The sequence below is a fragment of the Episyrphus balteatus genome, chromosome 3 (genome assembly GCF_945859705.1).
Source record: "Episyrphus balteatus chromosome 3, idEpiBalt1.1, whole genome shotgun sequence".
In the NCBI taxonomy this organism is placed as follows: Eukaryota; Metazoa; Arthropoda; class Insecta; order Diptera; family Syrphidae; genus Episyrphus; species Episyrphus balteatus.
The window spans coordinates 54,831,356-54,854,081 of record NC_079136.1 but is presented as its reverse complement, the minus strand read 5'-3'; the positions used below and the strand labels follow the sequence as shown (position 1 = coordinate 54,854,081).

Here is a 22,726-nt window from a genome sequence, read left to right as displayed (position 1 = left end):
TATGTTTTGGAAATAAAAAAAACTACAAAGAGCACAGGTTTTACCGTCTGCATATTCTGACACGATTTGGGCGTGGTAAAGTGCATTGTTCATACCGTTAAGGTAAAAGATGAAATTAGTGATTAGTATCAATATAAGTAGGTAATTAGTGTCAAATCATGAGAACAATTTTTTCTTAGAAGATAAACAACTCTCTTAATTTTCTGTCACTGCTTACGGTCCACCTTAATTTTATAACGTAGGTACTTATCGGCAAAATCTAAAACCTAAAAATTTTTTAACCACTTGGAAATAGTTTACTTTTTCTCATTTTTGCTATCCTGAATTTCGTTCGGATAAAGAAGACATGCTTTATTCAAATTGATTCTGTGTTGAATTAAGCAGATTAATTCTTGTAGTAAAATCCTTGAATCTAAGCAAAGCCTCTATGATGCGGAAACGGAAAAAAGTTTGTTTTAAAAATGTAATGAAGTTCACTTTGATTTTAACCAGAATTCAACGGATTCCGCATTTATTTTTATTTGAAATCTTATTTTTTAAGGAAGATAGCAATAAAGTAAAGCAAAGTAAAGTGCCTTATATTTCTTTGTGTGAAATACAGGTGTAGGGGAAGCAGACCCATTTTCTTCTTAGAGTACACAGAAAAAAAATTGGTACCTAATAACAGCTATCAAATTAACATTTTTGAGTGACAAAAGTCGTCCAACAATAAAAATATCAATTTTGATATTTGACTATCATATCATTTTGACATTTTTTAATTTTAGGTGGATAGTGAAAATTTCACTTTGACAATTAAAATATCTATGTTGACTAGATTTTACGTTTCAGCTTATTATATTGATATTTCTTTCTTTTTCTTTTTTATTATTTTAATAATTTTAAGTATTTTCTTTTTTTTTTTTTCAAAACCTTACTGAAAGTGAATAATTCTTTATGAAATAGTGGTGATATAATTTTTTCTATTATAGGTGAAATAATTGTTTTGTTATTTTCTCCCAAACTATGTGCAGTAAAATCTTGTTGCCGATCAAATATCTTAGTAAATCATACATTTTATTTTTTTATTTAATATTTTTGAATAATTTGGAATAAGAAATTGATATGATAATGATTGATATGATGTTAGTAAAATATCAAAAAAATTTCAAAATTGTGATATTTAAATACCCTTTCGGACCCAGCGTTACTCTCATGTAACATATTTTTAAAAATTCGTAAAAAATAATTCATTAAATAAATTTAGAGGTTTCGATGGTCTAATTAAAAGATAATAATGCCTAGTTACCTTTAATTTTTTTTTTTTAATCAAAAAAGGGACTGAAATTCACATTTTTTTTTGCATGTTACTTACATGTAACAAGAGATTAACACATTAGATTTGCTATTTATTATTTTGGAAAATAACTCTTTGTTATTCATGTTTCTTAGTTGTGATGTTTTTGACACGATAATACTGAAAAAAAAACATTTTTTAATGTTGATTTTCATAGCTTGGGTTCGAAAGGGTTAATTATCATAAAACGCATTTAATAGAGCATCTTTTTCTGATATTTAAAAAATATGTTAAATTGATATTGGTTTTTTTTCGGTGTAGTAGTATAGCCGTTGATTTTTAATAATTTTGTTTCCAAATTAAGTCAATTTTTTTTTAAATTGTCCCTCCCCGTTAAATGAGAGTGAATAGACCCCCCCTCCCATATGATTTTTTTCTTGTCTCTACCCAACGTACACGCTCTAGCTTTTTGGCACATTATTCCTGAATCACCCTGTATAAAGGACAATTGGTAAGGAATAACATCGTGTTAATTGTGGTAATTCAAAGAACTTCATAACGGCTCAAAATGCAAATTGATTTGAAAATTACCTTTTCACACTAAATCTTTTTACATGGTGCTATGCTACTTTCAAAGTCAATAATTTCAACAATTTTCGAAATACTAACAACCATGAAAGATAACAACAAAGGTATAATATTAAATAGTGCAAGATGTATATAAAATTTTATATATTTTCATTCAATAGATAGGTACCTATATTTAATAGATTTGTTGAACAATTTTACACTATCAGTGCAACAGATCAAAACTAATTATAACGCACTCAAAGCAAAACTTAAATCTATTTTTCGGCTCATTAACACCGATTACCCAAATTTAGTTATAAATTGTTTTCTTTATTGTACCTACTGGTATTTCTATAAAATATCTAACCCTTCACTCAAGTAGATATCAAATCCGTTTGATTTCTTTCAAACAGCAGCTTAGTCATAATTTGATTCATTGAACAATCTAGTTTATTTCCCACAAGTAGTTCATTTGCTATAAAAGCTTTGATTAATTTTGTTTGGATATCATTCACAACTTCCCCGTTGAAAGAAAATTATCTCAATTATTTTAAAAATGGCATTCAAAGTAAGAATTTGGACTAAACATTGCTAAGCCATTTTTCTAATTATTTATTGTTTTCAGTTCATTGTTGTTCTTGCATTCGTTGCTGTTGCTAGCGCTGGACTTATTCCTGCTCATCAAGGATATCATGCTGGTCACCCAGTGTTGATCAAATCTGAGGATACTTACGATCCTCATCCACAATACCAATTCTCTTATGGAGTTAATGATGCTCACACCGGAGATGTCAAGAACCAAATCGAGACCCGTGATGGAGATGTTGTCAAAGGAGAATACTCCCTAATTGATGCTGATGGTTACAAGAGGACTGTCCACTACACCGCTGATGACGTACATGGATTCAACGCTGTTGTCCACCGTGAACCACTCGGACATGTTGTAAAGGCCGTTCACTCTGCTCCAGTTGCTTATGCTGCACCTGCTGTCATCAAATCAGCTCCTTTGGCTTATGCTGCTGCTCCAGCTATCGTGAAGTCAGCTCATGTTGGTTATTCGGCTCCAGCATATACCCAGACTTATGCTGCTACTCCAGTTGCTTACTCGCATGCTCCATCAGTCGCATACTCTCATGCCCCATCTGCCTACACCACCCAGACTTTAGTGAAATCAAGCCCAGTCTCATATTCCGCTCCAGCTTATGCTTACCATCACTAAGAGTGGAGTGTTGGAATATCGAATGCGTATATTATTTGAATGATGCTGTGAATGAAACAAAAATAAAAATATTTATTTAAAAAAATATACCTAGCTATTTTTTATCTTGTTTTTATTCCTTGCGATATAGGAACCATATAGGACAAAAGGATTCTAAAAAAGTTGAACTCGAGATAACAATTAGAAATGACATTACGATGATGAAGAATGCATAAGAGGTGGATCTAGAAATTCTATCTATCTGTCTGTAAGTCTTTATGTACCTCGAGCTACAGCCTAGACTACCAGAACGATTCACACTTGGTAATAAACGGTTTTGAAATATTCCGTAGAGGAAATATTGAAATATTTTTTCAGGCCCCCTACCAACGGTATACCTGTCATCTAATGGAAATAGAAAAGTTAAATTTTTTCAAAAACGGCTTAAGAGCCAATTTATGAAATCAAAAAATATTTTTTTGTACTGTTTTTAACGGTAGATAGGTACCTGCCAAAGAATGTTTATTTTTTTTTTTTTTTAATTTCTCGTAAATATGACCTAGCCGATTTCAATCTTAATCTATATACTTATAAACTTTAAGTGAATGCTTTTATAAAAAATTTAAGAAAAATTAAAAAAAACACACATTTTTGGATTTTAAAAATAATTTAATTTTTTTTTATTGAAAAGCAACTTTTTGAAAACTGGTGAATGAATTTTATCGATATTTCGCTTTTATTTTTTGAATATTATTTTATTTAAAACGGTATAGGTACCATTTTTTTGTGAAAAATGTTAGAAAACATGAGCACGACCAACGTCCAAGGCATGAACGAAAATTCGTTGATTTTGACATTTCTTTCGCATAGAATTTGACACCTTTCACCAAAAGAACCAAAGCAAGAATGATTTTTTAATTTAAGAAACGCGCTAACATTTTGTTCGTTGGGTATATGTGGATGGTGTGGACCGCGAATTTAGTCTGACAGTTCTTTTCAACTAGAATTCTTTTCACGACGAATAAATTTATGTTTTCTCAAAATTTATTAACATTTACGATTAAAAAGTGAACGAATATATCATAAAATTAAATATATTTCTATTGATTTGTTAAGCATTTGTGAGGAAATAGGGCTTGAAACGTGTCTCATATCACTTTTTTTCATTCATTCGTTTGTCGTGCTCATGTGAATAGTGCTTTTAAATTGGATATATTCTTGTCAAAACTCTGCGAGTAAATCTGATTTTTTGTTTCTTTTTTATATGGTTTCATAATATTTGACTTTCTTTCTTATATAATGCATTTATTTTAGGATATCAAACTACAAGCAAGCAAACAAGCAAATAAATTAAAATTTAATGTAAAACTACTTATTACATGCGAAAATATGTATAAATCATTAAAATCATAAAAAAAACAAAGACACGTCTTGTCTTAACGAGAACTTTATTACAAGTGATTTTGATAAAATAACATATTTCTCATAACTTAAAACTAACAGTTAATATTTTGACGATTAAGAGAAAGTACATAAAATTTAGTAGGTAACGTTTAAATAAGTCATTCGATTGTACAGTAAGTAAAGAGAGAAATATGATAATGACAAAATATAAAATCAATGCGTACGTAGGTACATAGACATACATAGGTTTGATCGGTTATTCTTTAAATTATAGGAAAGTAAATCAAGAGAACAGGGTGGTCAATATTGTTTAGAATAATTAGTCTTTTGGTCTTAGCACATATTAAATATAATAATTCTTACACTTACTACACTGAAGTTATTGTTTTTTTTTTTTTTTTTTTTTAGAAAATAAATTCCAAATTAAATTAATTGAAAGAAAATCTGATACTGTACATATTCAGGAAATATTACAGGTTACACATTTAGTCAACGTAATTTTTTGAAACGAAGTTTACATAGGTGGACGAGTAAGTCAGGTTGGGGAAATTTTACTGAATATTTAATCACTAACTTTTGTGGACTTAGCCAAAAACAAGTGCTTAGACTTTTAAGTAAAAATATGACTTAAGTGTACCTACTAGTTGGCTTTCTTGTGTTTTATTTTCCTAGAGATCCAGATCAAGCCCTATTTCAGTTTTATGATAAACTAAAATGATAAATTTAACACAATTAAATCTTAATTGTGATCATTGTATTTATTTGCGAAACAATAACAACAAAAAAAACTTGCTTTTGTAGTAAAGCTAATAAAAAGTATGATCTGATGTGGATCACGAGGAAAATAAAACACAGCTAATGTTATCAAAAGTAAATGGTTTTCAGTTCAATTAAAAACCAGTGGAATACTCCCAAAATGAAAATTTTGTAGTATTTTAGCCATCTAATTTGTAACACTCTCACAAGTTCGACGAATGGTACTCTTTCGAACTTTATCAATAATATTATCTTAATTAAGTCTGTAGGTATATAATTTTTTTCTCGGACAAATCTATTCTAAGTGGACTACACAGTTACCCCATTAAATTTATTTCACACAAACAAACCGTCCAATAATATGTTTGCATGCATTTTACCAGTGTATTTATTAACATGTGCATATTCCCATCGGTTGAACTGTAATTCGTAGGGAAACGTAAAAGTTACGAGGTGTATTGGTAACACCCAAATAACCTTAGATCATAAACCTCACATATGATTTTCTATTGACCTTGAAATTGCTGCTGTCAAAGCAAAATAATAAAAATCCTTCACTCAAGTACCAACAGCATTTCACTTCTTTTCACTTTAACTGACTTACTCAGCAGATTAATTAGCTTGATAACTCAATTTGTTTTGTTATAAAAGCTGTGTTTGATCTCATTTTGGTATCATTCACAACTTATCCATTCAACGGAAAATATATCAAAATGGCATTCAAAGTAGGAATCAAATGGATACACGTCTAAGCAATTATTTACTAATTTTTTTGACTTTTTCAGTTTGTTATTGCTATTGCATTCGTTGCTGTTGCCAGTGCTGGACTTATTCCTGCTCACCAGGGATACCATGCCGCCCAACCTGTATTGATCAAATCCGAGGACTCTTATGACCACCACCCACAATACCAATTCTCTTATGGAGTTAATGATGCTCATACCGGAGATGTCAAGAACCAAATTGAAACCCGTGATGGAGATGTTGTCAAGGGAGAATACTCTCTTATTGATGCTGATGGTTACAAGAGGACTGTCCACTATTCCGCTGATGACGTACATGGATTCAACGCTGTTGTCCACCGTGAACCACTCGGACATGTTGTGAAGGCCGTTCACTCTGCTCCAGTTGCTTATGCTGCACCAGCTGTCATCAAATCAGCTCCTTTGGCTTATGCTGCTACTCCAGCTATCGTGAAGTCAGCTCATGTTAGTTATTCTGCTCCAGCATATGCCCAGCCTTATGCTGCTGCTCCAGTTGCTTACTCCCATGTTCCAGCTCAAACTTTAGTGAAATCAAGCCCAGTTTCATACGCAGCTCCAGCTTATGCTTACCACCACTAAAAAATCGTAAAGAGTTCTACTAACAATATTGTTTGATTTAATCTGTGATGTAAATAAAAAAAGGTTTTAAGCAAAAATAGCTATTTATTTCAATTTGGGTAGATAGAATTTGCTCAGCAGAACACGTGTCTACATTTTACTTGAAGTCTTATAAGCAAAAGTTATCAGAAAAAAAAAAAACAAAAATCTCATACCAAAAAAAAAAAATTGGACCAATTTTTTTAAAGCAGCTCCTTTTGGATTCAAGATTTTGAAAATCGACTCCTTGGCTCTAAAATGTTCTGGCAACACTGGTCACTGCTGAAAAAATGTTTAATAAATATACTCAAAGAAAAAACTTGTCTTAATTAAACACCGTTTTCAAAAGGGTATAAACCATTTTTCTAGGACCAGGGGTTTAGTCAGGACATTCATGTTTGTTTTTGGTTTCATTTTATTTCTCATGCTATTTTATATGTTTTTTTTTAATAAAACATGCTTCTAGTAAACCCAAAAAAGGTGCATTTCCTGACTTAACCTGCGCACAGAAAAATGGTTTATACCTTTTTGAAAACGGTATTTAATGTAGAAAAGAACCTCATCAAACATAAGCCAGAATAGGTATCTACTCGTATACCTATTTCAAATGAGAAAAAACTTTAATCTTCTTGGGGCGCCATCTAGTATCAAAATAAAATTAGGGGAGTTTTTTGTTATTTAGAAATAGTTTTTCCACTAAGGAGCTTGATTCTTAAATAAAGAACACCATTATGTTCATTTGTTCATATTCAATGAAAAAAAAAGAAATACACAAAATTGAAAACAAATTCCAAAAAGTGGAAAATTAGTAAAACACACTCTAAGACCTCTTAATATACTACTTCATGGATTTTTATTTAAATTAGCACAATTTGGACATTACTCCTTTCACTTTTGATACACAAATTGACTATTTTGGGGTTATATCGTTGCCAACGATTTGTTTTAAAGAATTTATTAAAAAAAAAAACATGATGATAAAAAATTACCCTGTCAAGTTAAAATGAAAATATGTTTTTTGGGTGAACCAAAAAGATTTTAGTATTTTTAATTCAAATCTGAATTACAAAAATATGTTGTCACGTTTCGAAAATAAAAACTCATGTTCCAAATCTTTTATCTCAAAAACGTGACATCATAGATTTTTTACTTGCGACTCGGGATACAAATTTTACATGACATAACGATGATGGAGACTGCCAAAAAAGTGGGTCCGGTAATTCTGTCTGCCTGTATATCTATACCTCGAGCTACAACCTAAACGAGAGAAGTGATTTTCTTCAAACTTGGTAGTTAGCAGTTTTGGGTGATTCCCAACTTTTGGAATAAAAAAAATATTTTTTGTAACGCTATTGACGGTACCTGCCACTCAACGGTTTTCTTGGTCTCTAAATATCTCGTACAAGATTGACCCGATTTGAACGGAATTTTTTATTAAAAAACGTTGAGGCAAAGGTAGGTAATATTTAAATTTCAGAAAATTTTCAAAAAAGACATTTTTGGATTTTTAAAAAATATTTCAAAATTTATATTTGAAAAATAAATTTTTCGAAAACGACTTGGTGAAAAATTTCGAAACTTCATTTTTATGTGTAAATTAATTATTTCTTTAAAATGGCATATAAAAAAAACGGCTCTAAGGATTTTCAAATTTTTTTTTCTCTGAAAATTCTTCTTTATACAAGAAATCAAATAGGTAGCATGCTTGGTTTTATGTAAAAGATCGTTTAAAACGGTGTATAGTCAATTATAATATTAGATTTTATTGTTTTATTTTTTACTAATTATGAAATTTCTTAAAAATACCAAATTTTCCCTATTGGGAAATTATAATTTTGTTCAATAAAAAGCTTTAACATTAGAGTAACTTTTACCATAACATAAGAGCAAGTACGTGCGACCCCAGTCGTGCATTTAATTTTATTTTTACTTCACTTTTACACTCCTAACAAAAAAATTTTAAAAATTGAATTTTGTATACATTTTTTGAATGAATCTAAAACACACAAGGTACTCTAAAGAACCCATGTACTAACATTGGTAAGATTTGAATTTTTTTTTTTATTTTTATTGAATTTTTAAAATCTTTTTTATGTGGAGTCTTAACCTAAATCATAAGAGAGATTAAAAAAAAAACAATCTTTTTCATTTTGGTCATGTGGAAAATATAGCAATTTTTGATAAAAGAAAAATGTTTAACAAAGCAATAGCTTTACGTGCTCTGAATTTTTATTTATCATTTTATTTAAGAAATAATACAAAAATTTAATTTATAATGCCTTAAAATATCCTAGTTACAGAATTAGACTTGACCGACTATTATTTTGAACGCCTCATTTGTAAAATAAAACATTCTCAAAACTTAAAAAAAAAAAACTACCGCGTTATTATAGATTCAATCCTCATACAATAAACATTATGGGCCATATTCGTAGACACTGTCTAAGTGCTTCTAAGAAAGACTGGAGTTTATCCTATTCAAGTTACATTGGATAAACCCAAGTCTAAGATAAACTGAGGTCTAAAAACTACTAAGAATACGCCCCAATCTCTTCAAAATCATACGATCATACCCGATTTAATTCCGTAAAACTTTCACAACCAAAAGTTCTGTTTTGAATACTAAAAACTAGTTTGTATCTATAGATTAACTAACGGTAAATTCTGTTAACTCATTCAGTCAAGTCACACCTCCTATTAATTAACCATTTGTCCATTCACTCAAAATGTACACTGAATCACATCTTGTTTCCGGATTAGCCAGATGTCTATAAACCCGTGTCCGCATAAAAGAATCAGAATTGATTACATAATTAATCTGGGTGTAGGTTTTCTGGGTTTTCTCATTAAATTATGACCACCAAACAAATTTGATCAAATTTAAATACTACTTTATCGACTTATCCGGATAAATAGTGTAAAATTTTGTGGTTTTCTAGAGCTTTTATCTTGCTAATTAAATCCGCTTAATGGTATCATTAGGTTTGCGTATTGTCTTAGACAAAAATTCCAAGAAGTTCAACTACAACAGGTAACAATTCAATTTATTATATTTAAATTCAAAGAGGTGTGCCGACCAACGAACGCGCCACCAATTGAACTTATGGTCTGCACTTTGTCTGGGCCAAATATTTCTTAAGGTCACATACCATAGCAAGCACTTTTAAGAGTGAATAAATATAATTAATGGGCAATGTTACGACAGGGAAACTCCAGACAATACATGAATGATTTTTTTTTTAGTAAACATGAACATAATAAGCTTTAACTGTCACTTTCTGAACGACCTTGCCATCAGGTTTAATTTGTGAAGCTAATTAAACACTTGTAGTTGGTAACAAACAAAAATCATGGTAATTGATATTTTTTGTCGGCAGTATATTTGGTTGAATTAAATTGGTAAGATTCTTGTCAGATTTATTTGAAAACTTTCCTTTCCATATCGTGGGCATGTTTTAACCCAACACGAGCAATAAAATTAGCAATTCCCGAGCAAATTAATCACTTTACAATTAAGAACTGCGGGTTTCTGGAAGCCAGAAAAATAGAAAATTCTGATCATGAACCAGGTAAAAAATTCCATTACAAATTAAAAAAAAATATTTATTTTAAATAAAAAATCTTTGCATTAAAAAAAAATATTTATTGAAACTGAAAAAAAATTGCATTAAAAAAATTGCTGCAACCGAAAACTTAATGTATTTACATAAAAAAAAATATTTGTTAAAAAAAAATTTAATTAAAAATTTAGTTGATGATTTTAACTGCAAATAAAAATATTTTGCATTAAAAAAAAATTTCAATACAAAATAAGGGCAAAAAATATTTTTTTTTTATATTCGTCGAATTTCTTAAAATGTTGCCTATTTGCCCATACACTAGCTATTTCGAATCCTTATATGAGGCCAAATAGTCAAAAGTGTAAGAAATTTGACCAATATTGTTTGAGCTTATTGTTTCACCTTTAATATGACGTATCAATCTCATTTCAAAGATGCCTTCAAGAGAAGTAAGAATTTTTTAAAGTGAACCATGTCGAATTTCCAGACTGAGATTACGGTACTTCCTACACTGGTGGCTGGTCATCGGCAGCACATCTCCACAGGTGTTTTGAGGTATTTTTCAATTTAAGATTTTGTAACTTATAGAGCACGTACCGTTATGTGTGATATATCAAATAAAAGGTTATGTTATCAGCATGCGTATTAAAGTTCAATCAAATTTGTATGTGCACTATATCAAAAGATATAACGTGTGTAGGAAAAGAACATCTTTTTACCGTTTTCTGAGAATTTTAATTGAAATTTTGTACAGCTATAACTTATTTAATTACCTATCTACAGTACAAATTTCATTCATCTATCTATTAAATCAAAAAAGTCGCGTTTTCGTTTCATCTTGTTTCAAATCACTACGATACTAAAGAAGTTTTCACTTCAAAAGAAAAAATTGGCAGCCGCTGGGGATCGAACCTAAAACTCTTGGGTCACTAGGCGAATGCTTTACCACTGTGCTATCTCAGTGTTGGAAATTAGGGTGATAAAATGCTACAAAAGCTGAAGTCTGACAAAAATAAAACAAAATTTCTTAAGTTGTTTCAATTTTAATTTAAAGATATTTCATGTTAGTTTTTTTCAACATTAAATCAACGTTGAACGTATTAAATTTTACGTTGCGGTTTTTCCCTCAGTGTACCCAAGATTTTTAAGATAAAAAGAATGTCAGCTAAAATTTGGAGCATTTTGTTTGACATTTCATAAAACTTTCTATTCGACCAAACAACAAAAATGATCGTATTAGTTATGTGACAATTTTTCCTTTTAAAATAGGGTTGCCATATAGAAATTTCTATTTTAAAAGTGGCAACCCAACTTTTTCATATTCAGTATGATTTTATCTTTCATTTGACTTCAGTTGACATCCTCATTTATAACTTTCGAAAATGAAACAAACAAAAATTAATATAAATAAATTTGTTGCTTTTTATTTACAGAAATAATATTTGATCAAATAGTGGGTGGGGTGAATTATTTAACTCTTCTTATTAGTGATGATAAGCGTAAGCTGGAGCAGCATATGAAACTGGGCTTGATTTCACTAAAGTTTGGGTGGTGTAAGCAGCTGGGGCATGAGAGTATGCGACTGGAGCTTGTGAGTAAGCAACTGGAGCAGCAGCATAGGTCTGGGTGTATGCTGTTGGAGCATCATAACCAACGTGAGCTGAATTCACGATAGCTGGAGCAGCAGCATAAGCAACTGGAGCAGTATGAACGGCCTTGACAACGTGTCCGAGAGGTTCACGGTGGACAACTGCGTTGAATCCATGTACGTCATCAGCGGAGTAGTGAACAGTCCTCTTGTAACCATCGGCATCAATGAGGGAGTATTCACCTTTGACAACATCTCCATCACGGGTCTCGATTTGGTTCTTGACATCTCCGGTGTGAACATCGTTGACGCCATAAGAGAACTGGTATTGTGGATGAGGATCATAAGTATCCTCAGATTTGATCAACACTGGGTGGCCAGCAGCGTGGTATCCTTGGTGAGATGGAATAAGTCCAGCACTAGCAACAGCAACGAATGCAAGAGCAACAATGAACTAAAAAATACAAGAAATTACAAAAAATGCTTAGCTAAATATTCCACCAAATTCTTACTTTGAAAGCCATTTTTTAATTAGGTAAGATATTTTCCTTTCAATGAAGAAGTTGTGAATGATATCCAAACAAAATAAATCAAAGCTTTTATAGCGTAACAAATGCACAACTAAACTAGATTGTTCATTGAATGAAAGAATGACTAAGTTGCACTTTCATAGAAATCATACGGATTTGGTACTATCTTAAGAGTGAAGGGCTACTTCATAAGAATACCAATATAATATAGCGAAAACAATTCATTAATTTAAGTAATCGGTGTTAATGAGGCGAAAAATTATTATATTTTAAATGCGCTGCAAATTAAATGTGATCTATTGCACTGAAAATGAAATTGTGTGTAGGTAAGACATTAAGTACATTGAGTTGTACTTAAACATTTCTTTGTTTGTTTGGTAGAGTAAAGCGGTCCATATTGAATTTATGTTTTTTCTTTAACTTCACGGAACGATTTACATATGGAAGTGGCTTGAAATTTTTAAATAATGTTCAAGCTGTGAAAATAAAATTAACCTTCTACAAAAAAAATTGAGACTAACTTTGTGAAAGAAGACTTGTTCGGGAAAATCAGAGGCCCCAAGGAGATAAGACTTTGTGAAATAATTTTCTTCATTAAAATTAGGGGTCTCTAAGAAGATATGGGATACAATTTCTTCACGAAGATCAAGGACCTCAAAGATAAGGGACCTCAAAGAGAGATGAGACTTTGTCCATTAAAATATTTTAATGAAGGTCAGATAACTCAAAGATTAGGGATTAGGGTCTTAAAAATATTGTTGTGAATTGTCGAATAAAAATTTTCTCAAAACGGGTAAAACATAGGACAACTTTAAATATGTGGTGTATGCTTCTTAGCCAGCAACCCTCATCGGATCGTTACGAAGCTCCAAACCAATATTGGATGAGATATTGCGTCAGTTCGGTCGACTTTTGTGACCGAGTTATAGAAAATTGTGTGCAACGAATAGATATTACTAATACCATTTTTGGCAAAAAATAAACAGCATATTTAATAACAACAACTAGAATATACTCCTTACAAATGTCAACCAAATTCTCAGCTGATACGATATAACCAAGGAAAAATTCTTAAACAATTTTCATACAAAATAAATAAAAATATATCTAGAGCAGATATGTATCATAACATATAGCTTACATAACTCCATATAATTACAATTGAAATGTTATCTGACCTTGAGATGACAAACCCCCAAACCACTGTCGGTAACACATTGAACTTGAATTTCTACCGATAAAATAGTAGAAGCCCTTTCATTTTGTGTTTTTTGTACACAAAACTCTTTTGGATTTCTTTCTTTCAGCTTAGTCATGCACTCATAATTGAATTTATTTCATTCGCACTGACAAGTAAAATTAAAATCCAGTTTACTTATCTCGATTGATGCATTTCTTTGGTATAAAAGGTTTGATTGAACTCATTTTGGTATCATTCACAACATTTCCATTCAACGGAAAATACCTCAATCAATTCAAAAATGGCATTCAAAGTAAGGATTTAAAGGATATGCACCTGAACAATATTTCTTATTTGTTTGTTTTTTATATAATTTTAGTTCATTGTTGCTCTTGCATTCGTTGCTGTTGCCAGTGCTGGCCTAATCCCTGTTCACCAAGAATACCATGCTGCCCATCCAGTACTGATCAAGTCTGAGGAGCACCACGACCCTCATCCACAATACCAATTTTCTTACGCTGTCAACGATGCCCACACCGGAGATGTTAAGAGCCAAATCGAGACCCGTGATGGTGGTGTTGTCCAAGGAGAATACTCCCTCATCGATGCTGATGGCCACAAGAGGACTGTCCACTACACCGCTGATGACGTTCATGGATTCAACGCTGTTGTCCACCGCGAACCACTCGCACATGTTGTCAAGGCTGTTCACTCTGCTCCAGTTGCTTATGCTGCACCAGCTGTTATCAAGTCAGCTCCTTTGACGTATGCTGCTGCTGCTGCTCCAGTTATCGTGAAGTCAGCTCATGTCGGTTATGCTGCCCCAACAGCATACACTCAGACTTATGCCGCTGCTCCAGTTGCTTACTCTCACGCCCCAGCTGCCTACTTAGCTCATACTTTGGTAAAATCAAGCCCAGTCTCATATGCTGCTCCAGCTTACGCTTACCACCACTAAGAAGAGTTTCATTGCCAATTTGTTGATATACATTCTGTGAATAAAAATTACAAACTTATTTATTTAAAAATTTTGTCTTTTCAATGATGTTTAAACCAAAATTTTAAACAGCCGCACAGTGCGGCGACTAGTGAAAAACAATCAAAAAAAAAAAATTGCCAAAAATGTGGAGCAAGTATGCCAAATTCAAGGTAATTAGTCTGAGTGAATGAATCAACAGTTAATTTATGATAAAGTTCAATCTTCTGTCGTCAGAGATGCTCAGAAGATCAATAAAAAAAAAAAAATAATGAGAGTAAGATTTTTAGTTAACGGTCAAAAGAGCATTTGTTGAAGAAAAAAAGAAGATATGATATTTTTTTTGCTAGATTCATATTCAGGAGAGAAAATATAATTATTCTAACTGCATTATTTTTTTTTGCATGTAAATTTATATTTTTTTTGAGAGTCCAAATGAAAGCTTCTTTGTGCGTGTTAAGTACTAACTTCGATAAGCTAAATATTTTTGGAGGGGTCCGATGGGAAAAAAGTGTTTTTATTTAAAGAAAGTAAACAATTATACCTTTTAAAAAAAGTAAGTTTTTTTTGCAGAAGCCTGCTCTTTCTCTTGCAACAAGTGTTTGTTTACGAGTATTTTTTACATAATGTGTTCCGCTAGGGAGCTTTTTGATGCTTGTTTTTCCAACCCAACAGCCCGATTGCGTGGTGTTTTGCAGTTAATGAAGTCAAAACTAAATATGCAATCAAATTTAGAGCCTGAAAATCAAGAAATCTTAGCAAAACACTTGTTTTTTTATTTTTTCCCGAATTCCCATACATACAAGTTCCTGGATTGAATAATGTATACAAAAGTAGGCGTGGCAGGGGGCGAATAGGGTCGACACTATTTTGTATTTTTGAACTCGCCTAGATAATCAAATTTCTTCAATTTTATTCAAATTGTGCAAGCCGTTTTCTAGATATAAATATGCACACTCAGGAGTGGGCGTGGCAGGGGGCGTGGAAATTTCGCTAAAGTTTGTAAAACGTGTTGTAATAACATTTAAAAACAATTTTTTTTCCAAACTCAACTTATTTTCAAAAATTTGATTTTTTTCCAACATCTCCATACAATCGACGCACTGTGAGCCGTGCCGCGGTCTTTTTTACAAATTTTGGAAAAAATCAACCAAATTATTTATTTTTTATTTTGTCTTTAGGTTGTTAATAATCTGCTTTTTAAAATTACAAAAAATCAAACAAAAAAAAACCTTTTTGAAAAATTTTGATACTAATTTCTATTAATGTATCTTTATAGATTGTATAGAAAAAGCGTTGAAATCGGAAAGGCCGTTAAAGAAAATTCAACACACTATAGACCAGTGCCAATAATTTTTGAAAATAAAAAATTTACTAGCAGCATATGCGTGGTTGGAAAATTTAGGATAAATGAAATATGAAAGGGGAAAAATAAATTCCCACAAACAAATTGCGGGAAAGTAGACCTCCTATTGAAAAAAGTTGAAAGCAAAAGTTGTATATAGTAAAAGTGTCAACAACTTTTACTCAAACCGTTTTTTTATATAACCTCAAAAATATTGAAAAAATTGAAAAAATACGATTTTTATATTTTTTATTTTTATCTTTTACAAAAATGGTTGGATTTTAACAAAACTTGCTTTAAAATTACTTTGTTATGTTTTCTACCTTTTAGTGAAATCGAATATTTTTTCTGCCCTGTTCGAAATCGAAAGTTTTTTTTATAGAAATCAAAGTAAATTTTTCGAATGGTTTTTTTGTGCTCTGAGCTCGAATCCCAAGTCAGAAAAATTCTATCACATCACGTTTTTGACATATTACCATGCCAAAACATCACAAAAATAGTGTTTTGGATGTTCAAAATTCAATATCTCAAAAACTTTGCACGTAAGAGCTATTTTAATGTTAGATTCAAATCAAGAAGGTCATGAGAAAAGTATAATTTGGTTTTTATGGAAAATTATTTCTTCCCAATATTACTGTAATTTACTGAAAAATCGATCCAACAAATTGTTTTTGTGTTTTACTTTTTTCAATTTTTCTTAATATTTTCTTAAACAAAACACACAATCTTATAAAAAGATTTTAGTTTAAATAACTGCATTCCGAACTTTTCAAAAATCAAACATTTTTCGGTAACTTTTTTGATTGAAAAATAGTTTATTTTTTAAAATTAAATTCGTCAAAAATCCAAAAAATAACTTTTTGCTCAAAAAACATTTAAAATAGATAGAAAACATAACAAAGTAATTTTTAAACAAGTTTTATTAAAATCCAACCAAAAAGATAAAAATATAAAAATCGTATTTTTGCATTTTTTTCAATATTTTTGAGGTTATATAAAAAAAATTGTTTGAGTAAAAGCTGTAGACACTTTTTTTATCTACAACTTTTGCTCTCAACTTTTTTCGATAGGAGGTCTACTTTTGACAGAAATCGTAAAAGACAGAATTTTTGACACGCACCCCACTTTTTCGCCCACTCACCTCTTTCCCCCAATTTGTTTGTGGGAATTTATTTTTCCCCTTTCATATTTCATTTATCCTAAATTTTCCAACCACGCATATGCTGCTAGTAAATTTTTTATTTTCAAAAATTATTGGCACTGGTCTATAGTGTCTTGAATTTTCTTTAACGGCCTTTCCGATTTCAACGCTTTTTCTATACAATCTATAAAGATACATTAATAGAAATTAGGATCAAAATTTTTCAAAAAGGTTTTTTTTTTGTTTGATTTTTTGTAATTTTAAAAGGCAGATTATTAACAACCTAAAGACAAAATAAAAAATAAATAACTTGGTTGATTTTTCCAAAATTTGTAAAAAAGACCGCGGCACGGCTGTTTAAAATTTTGGTTTAAACATCATTGAAAAGACAAAATTTTTAAATAAATAAGTTTGTAATTTTTATTCACAGAATGTATATCAACAAATTGGCAATGAAACTCTTCTTAGTGGTGGTAAGCGTAAGCTGGAGCAGCATATGAGACTGGGCTTGATTTTACCAAAGTATGAGCTGAGTAGGCAGCTGGGGCGTGAGAGTAGGCAACTGGAGCATGAGAGTAAGCAACTGGAGCAGCGGCATAAGTCTGAGTGTATGCTGTTGGAGCAGCATAACCGACATGAGCTGACTTCACGATAGCTGGAGCAGCAGCATAAGCCAAAGGAGCTGATTTGATAACAGCTGGTGCAGCATAAGCAACTGGAGCAGAGTGAACAGCCTTGACAACATGTCCGAGTGGTTCGCGGTGGACTACAGCGTTGAATCCATGAACATCATCAGCGGTGTATTGGACAGTCCTCTTGTGGCCATCAGCATCGATGAGGGAGTATTCTCCTTGGACAACACCACCATCACGGGTCTCGATTTGGCTCTTAACATCTCCGGTGTGAGCATCGTTGACAGCATAAGAGAATTGGTATTGTGGATGAGGATCGTGGTGGTCCTCTGACTTGATCAGGACTGGATGGGCAGCATGGTATTCCTGGTGAACAGGGATAAGTCCGGCACTGGCAACAGCAACGAATGCAAGAGCAACAATGAACTGAAAAAAAGGTAAAACAAATAAGAAATATTGCTCAGGTGCATATCGTTTAAATCCTTACTTTGAATGCCATTTTTGATTTGATTGAGGTATTTTCGGTTGAATGGAAATGTTGTGAATGATACCAAAATAAGTTTAATAAAACCTTTTATACCAAAGAAATGCATGAATTGAGATAAATAAACTGGATTTTTGTTTTTCTTTTCAGTGCGAATGAAATAAAAACAATTATGAATGCATGACTAAGCTGAAAGAAAGAAACACAAATGAATTTCTTGTACGCAAAGTGAAAGGGCTTTGTCTATCTTACCGGTAGAAATTCAAGTTCAATGTGATACTGACAGTGTTTTTTGGGGTTTGTCATCTCAAGGTCAGATAACGTTTCAACTGTAATTATTTGGAGTTATGTGTGCTTTGTTATGATAAATATCTGCTCTAGATATTTTTTTTTATTTTCTTTGGATATGACAAACTTCGGAGATTTTTTTCATTCGTTTGCGATATATGCTTGGACGCCAGCAATTTTAAGACCTCAATTTTGAAAAATTTGAAAAAAGGGGCTAGATTTCTATTCGAAACATATTAAACTGATGGAACAACTTTCAAAAGTTCTATTTTTGAAAAAAGGGAATTTGAGGCTGTAAGACCCCCCTTTTTGAAAATTTTCGAAAAAAACAAATCGAGAACAAATTTCAAAAATAATTATTCAAACACTCAAAAAGGGTTGTTAAATGGTTGAAAACAATTTGTAAATTTTGTAATTTGCGACATAGTGTAGGGTAAGTAGGAGTCAGAAAATAAAAAAAACTAACTCGAGTTACAATCAGATGTGTTATTGTCATGATAGTTGATAAAAAAAAAAAAAAAATGGGTCCTAAAATTTTGTCTGCTCTGTTTCAATTTTCCTCTGTTTTTCTGTCAGCCTCAGCTTTTGAAGAGATTTTTTTTAACTTGGCAGTTCTGAGAGACTCTCTACGGCTTTTTAGGACGAAAGTTAATGATACAAAAATGAAAAATAATGTTTAAGTACCGTAAAACTAAAAATACCTTAGTAAAATGTTCGAAAAACCCATTTTTTGATTAAAAAAAAATTCAATGTTTTGAATACGAGTCCATGAAATTTTGTAAGAATATGTAAGAATTTGTGAGGTGTGCTGAAAAAAGTTATAAATCGCTTCTTTTTAGAAGGTATTAAAATAAAGGATTTTTTATGTTTAAAAAGTATTTATTTTTATGATAACAAAAAAAGAAAAACAGAACATCAGGTAGTCAGCGAAGTGGTAGTAGAGTCAAAATTTGTTGTTGCTTTGATTCTTAAACATAGGTAAATCCAGGAGCAGCAGCATAAGCAGCAGGAACAGCATTGATCAATGGAGCAGCAAATCTTGGTGAAGCATAGTTAACTTGAGTAGCGAAAGCAGGTGCTGGAGCATAAGCTAGAGGAGCTGATTTGACAATAGCTGCTGGCTTAATAATAGGAGCAGCTAGAGGAGCTGCAATAGCTGCTGGCCTAACCAAACGTGCTGCAGTTCTTACAACTGGAGCAGCAACTGGAACTGGAGCTGCAACAGCAACGGGGGCAGCTTTAAGTGGTGCTGCAACTGGAACAACAGCATTGGCAATTGGAACACGGGTAACAACAGCATTAAATCCATTGACGGGATCAGCAGTGTAAGTAACGGTCCTCTTAAATCCATCAGCATCGATCAACGAATATTCTCCTTTTACAACATCTCCATCACGAGTCTCGAATTGCGACTTTGAATCACCCGAAATGGTATCCTGAACATCGTAGGCATAATTGTACTGAGGATTGGCATCAACTTCTTCGGCTTCAACGGCAACCGGCTCAACAACTTCCAGACGAGCAGCAGGAACAGCGGCAACCCTAGCTGCTGCCAAACGAGCTGGACGGATTGCGACTCCGGCATTGGCGACAGCCAAACAAGCAAGAACAACAACAAACTAAAAAGATCGAAAAAATATTTATAATCCAATCCAATCGGGACTAACGGTATACCCTTCATACCTTGAATGCCATTTCGATTAAAAAAAAGAAGACTCAACTGAGGTAGTTTAATCCGAAAGAAGTGCTAGACTTTGAATGATAACACTTGCTCATCGTTTCAACGCTTTTATACACAAAAATCAAATCAATCGATTTTGGCCGACAAACCCAGTGGACAGTTTGCCATAAGCGGGTAATCCAATGTCCATTTTTCTGTCGAGGTTAAGCCAGCACAACCATGTTGGAAGTGCTTAACTATTCTGTGTAAATAATTTTCAATGTCGCCGCATGGTTTTGTAACGCACGTAACACGTACTCATCGTTGTCATTAAATTAATTAAATTTATTATTACCATGAGTTTTCGTATAGAGCTTATATGTTTGGAAATTCAGAGTTGTCAAGTTCATTCTCCTTCAACAGCCTAACAGCTAATAAAGTCATAAGTTTGTGCTCCATTTGGATGCAGCTTGTTGCTTGCAGATGATACAAGGCACAGCTGATCTTAGTTTCTTGACCACAGACAACAAGGCTTTTACCGGTTTCTTAGATTTTTAGAGAATAACTTTGAGGGAATCTGTGGAATTTGAACTGTTTCTCATTCTCACGGAACGGATTTGATTCTCTTAAATTTTTTGAAACTACCCTGCTTCTCTTAGATCAAATGTGGGTCAAACCATATTCATAATCTAGTTCTTTTGTTGCCTTTTTGCAGCATGTGTGAAAGAAATAATGTGTGTCATTCACATTTGTTTGGCTGATGTAATATTTGTTTACATTTGCACGCAAATTATGCGTGCAGAAAAATATATTAAATTATTATTTTTAAAACTAAAAATGACTAACTTTAAGTTTAAATTGAAATTAATATACAAAAGAAGAAGTCATTGGCTTAGCGCAGGTGTGAAGTGGCACGTGAGCAATGCAAATAAGATGCATTACTTTGGCCTTAGCATTTTTTGGCAATCAGCCAAAAAAAATGTTGAAGAAATTTATAATCGAATGTGATGGTAGTGACCTCTTTTGGTTCATGAGTGTTTGATGGTTTTTGGCAAATATGGTTAAAAGCAAGAAAAAATAATAACTGTTGACAAAGACGACATACATTGAGTGAGACGGAACAAACAATAATGAAGGAAATATGTATATCCTGAGTCAAGAGAAGGATAAAACCATATTGTTTAGATCAAAACCACTGTCAAGTCAAAAATATTTTTTTTTTGGTTTTTATTGCGATGTTTAGATCAAACAGATTCTTCAAGTTCCAAAATTGTCTCCAAGAGTTTACTATTTTTTGGTTTACATTTTTCCCAAATTTATCAGTGAATGATATTATTTGACCCAAATAATTATAGTCTCCTATAAGTAATCTCAAACGGTAGGTACCATCTATTTTTATTTCAGAATGGTTGCCATTTGACATTATTTTGGTTTTTTTTGTCGTTTAGTGGATAAACCGACTTTTTTGGATTAATGCATTTCATACATAGAAATAAAGTGTGCTACTTTGATTCAATCATTTTCCACTTTAGGCTAAAAATGTAGTGATTTTCCATTGATTCAAAGTGGTTTCCATTGATTTTACGTTGTTTTTTGGCTCAGTGTGCTGATTATTTTTTCCTGATCGTTAAAACCAGCCATTTATCTATCCCATGTGAGAAATTTGATACATATGCCACGCGGCCGGCAAAATTTGCCCCACGTGGGTCATTCCAAATGCCCCACGTGGGTCATTCCAAATGCCCCACGTGGGGCATTTCCAAATGCCCCACGTGGGTCATTCCAAATGCCCCACGTGGGGCATTTCCAAATTCCCCAAGTGGGTCATTCCAAATGCCCCACGTGGGTCATTCCAAATGCCCCACGTGGGGCATTTCCAAATGCCCCACGTGGGGCATTTCCAAATGCCCCACGTGGGTCATTCCAAATGCCCCACGTGGGTCATTCCAAATGCCCCACGTGGGGCATTTCCAAATGCCCCACGTGGGTCATTCCAAATGCCCCACGTGGGTCATTCCAAATGCCCCACGTGGGTCATTCCAAATGCCCCACGTGGGGCATTTCCAAATGCCCCACGTGGGTCATTCCAAATGCCCCACGTGGGTCATTCCAAATGCCCCACGTGGGGCATTTCCAAATGCCCCACGTGGGTCATTCCAAATGCCCCACGTGGGGCATTTCCAAATTCCCCACGTGGGTCATTCCAAATGCCCCACGTGGGTCATTCCAAATGCCCCACGTGGGTCATTCCAAATGCCCCACGTGGGGCATTTCCAAATGCCCCAAGTGGGTCATTCCAAATGCCCCACGTGGGTCATTCCAAATGCCCCACGTGGGGCATTTCCAAATGCCCCACGTGGGTCATTCCAAATGCCCCACGTGGGTCATTCCAAATGCCCCACGTGGGGCATTTCCAAATGCCCCACGTGGGTCATTCCAAATGCCCCACGTGGGGCATTTCCAAATTCCCCACGTGGGTCATTCCAAATGCCCCACGTGGGTCATTCCAAATGCCCCACGTGGGGCATTTCCAAATGCCCCACGTGGGTCATTCCAACTGCCCCACGTGGGTCATTCCAAATGCCCCACGTGGGGCATTTCCAAATGCCCCACGTGGGGCATTTCCAAATGCCCCACGTGGGTCATTCCAAATGCCCCACGTGGGTCATTCCAAATGCCCCACGTGGGGCATTTCCAAATGCCCCACGTGGGTCATTCCAAATGCCCCACGTGGGTCATTCCAAATGCCGAACGTGGGTCATTTCCAAATGCCCCAC

General features: G+C 33.3%; 6 protein-coding genes across 6 annotated transcripts; 3 read left to right on the top strand and 3 right to left on the bottom strand.

Moving 5' to 3' along the window:
* The first annotated feature begins 2,402 nt into the window (after positions 1-2,402).
* On the top strand, positions 2,403-3,095 carry LOC129915015 (larval cuticle protein A2B-like). The gene is made up of 2 exons (XM_055994470.1): positions 2,403-2,414; positions 2,472-3,095. Exons 1-2 carry the CDS (start codon positions 2,403-2,405, stop codon positions 3,063-3,065), a joined length of 606 nt encoding a protein of 201 aa, XP_055850445.1. The 3' UTR covers positions 3,066-3,095.
* A 2,822-nt stretch (positions 3,096-5,917) lies between these two features.
* On the top strand, positions 5,918-6,547 carry LOC129913541 (larval cuticle protein A2B-like). The gene is made up of 3 exons (XM_055992274.1): positions 5,918-5,929; positions 5,990-6,297; positions 6,481-6,547. Exons 1-3 carry the CDS (start codon positions 5,918-5,920, stop codon positions 6,545-6,547), a joined length of 387 nt encoding a protein of 128 aa, XP_055848249.1.
* Positions 6,548-11,591: 5,044 nt separating this feature from the next.
* On the bottom strand, positions 11,592-12,237 carry LOC129913540 (larval cuticle protein A2B-like). Its single transcript, XM_055992272.1, has 2 exons — positions 12,226-12,237; positions 11,592-12,167 (listed from the first exon to the last, which is right to left on the bottom strand). The coding sequence occupies exons 1-2, from the start codon at positions 12,235-12,237 to the stop codon at positions 11,610-11,612; spliced, it is 570 nt and encodes a 189-aa protein (XP_055848247.1). The 3' UTR covers positions 11,592-11,609.
* A 1,487-nt stretch (positions 12,238-13,724) lies between these two features.
* On the top strand, positions 13,725-14,381 carry LOC129915014 (larval cuticle protein A2B-like). The gene is made up of 2 exons (XM_055994468.1): positions 13,725-13,736; positions 13,803-14,381. The coding sequence occupies exons 1-2, from the start codon at positions 13,725-13,727 to the stop codon at positions 14,379-14,381; spliced, it is 591 nt and encodes a 196-aa protein (XP_055850443.1).
* Positions 14,382-17,342: 2,961 nt separating this feature from the next.
* Positions 17,343-18,307, bottom strand: LOC129915013 (cuticle protein 21-like). Its single transcript, XM_055994467.1, has 2 exons — positions 18,254-18,307; positions 17,343-17,976 (listed from the first exon to the last, which is right to left on the bottom strand). Exons 1-2 carry the CDS (start codon positions 18,305-18,307, stop codon positions 17,350-17,352), a joined length of 681 nt encoding a protein of 226 aa, XP_055850442.1. The 3' UTR covers positions 17,343-17,349.
* Positions 18,308-19,229: 922 nt separating this feature from the next.
* Positions 19,230-20,351, bottom strand: LOC129914411 (larval cuticle protein A2B-like). The gene is made up of 2 exons (XM_055993656.1): positions 19,973-20,351; positions 19,230-19,908 (listed from the first exon to the last, which is right to left on the bottom strand). The coding sequence occupies exons 1-2, from the start codon at positions 19,982-19,984 to the stop codon at positions 19,258-19,260; spliced, it is 663 nt and encodes a 220-aa protein (XP_055849631.1). The 5' UTR covers positions 19,985-20,351; the 3' UTR covers positions 19,230-19,257.
* Positions 20,352-22,726: the final 2,375 nt, after the last annotated feature.

What these genes read in the sequence shown, in the direction of transcription:
- LOC129913541 (XM_055992274.1), top strand. An exon ending in GTTGTCCACCGTGAACCACT is followed by an intron (nt 6,298 to 6,480) that starts CGGACATGTTGT and finishes CTCCCATGTTCC; the next exon opens with AGCTCAAACTTTAGTGAAAT.
- LOC129915013 (XM_055994467.1), bottom strand. Translation starts at nt 18,307, where the DNA reads ATGACAAACCCCAAAAAACACTGTCAGTATCACATTGAACTTGAATTT. An exon ending in TTGAACTTGAATTTCTACCG is followed by an intron (nt 17,977 to 18,253) that starts GTAAGATAGACA and finishes TATGCACCTGAG; the next exon opens with CAATATTTCTTATTTGTTTT.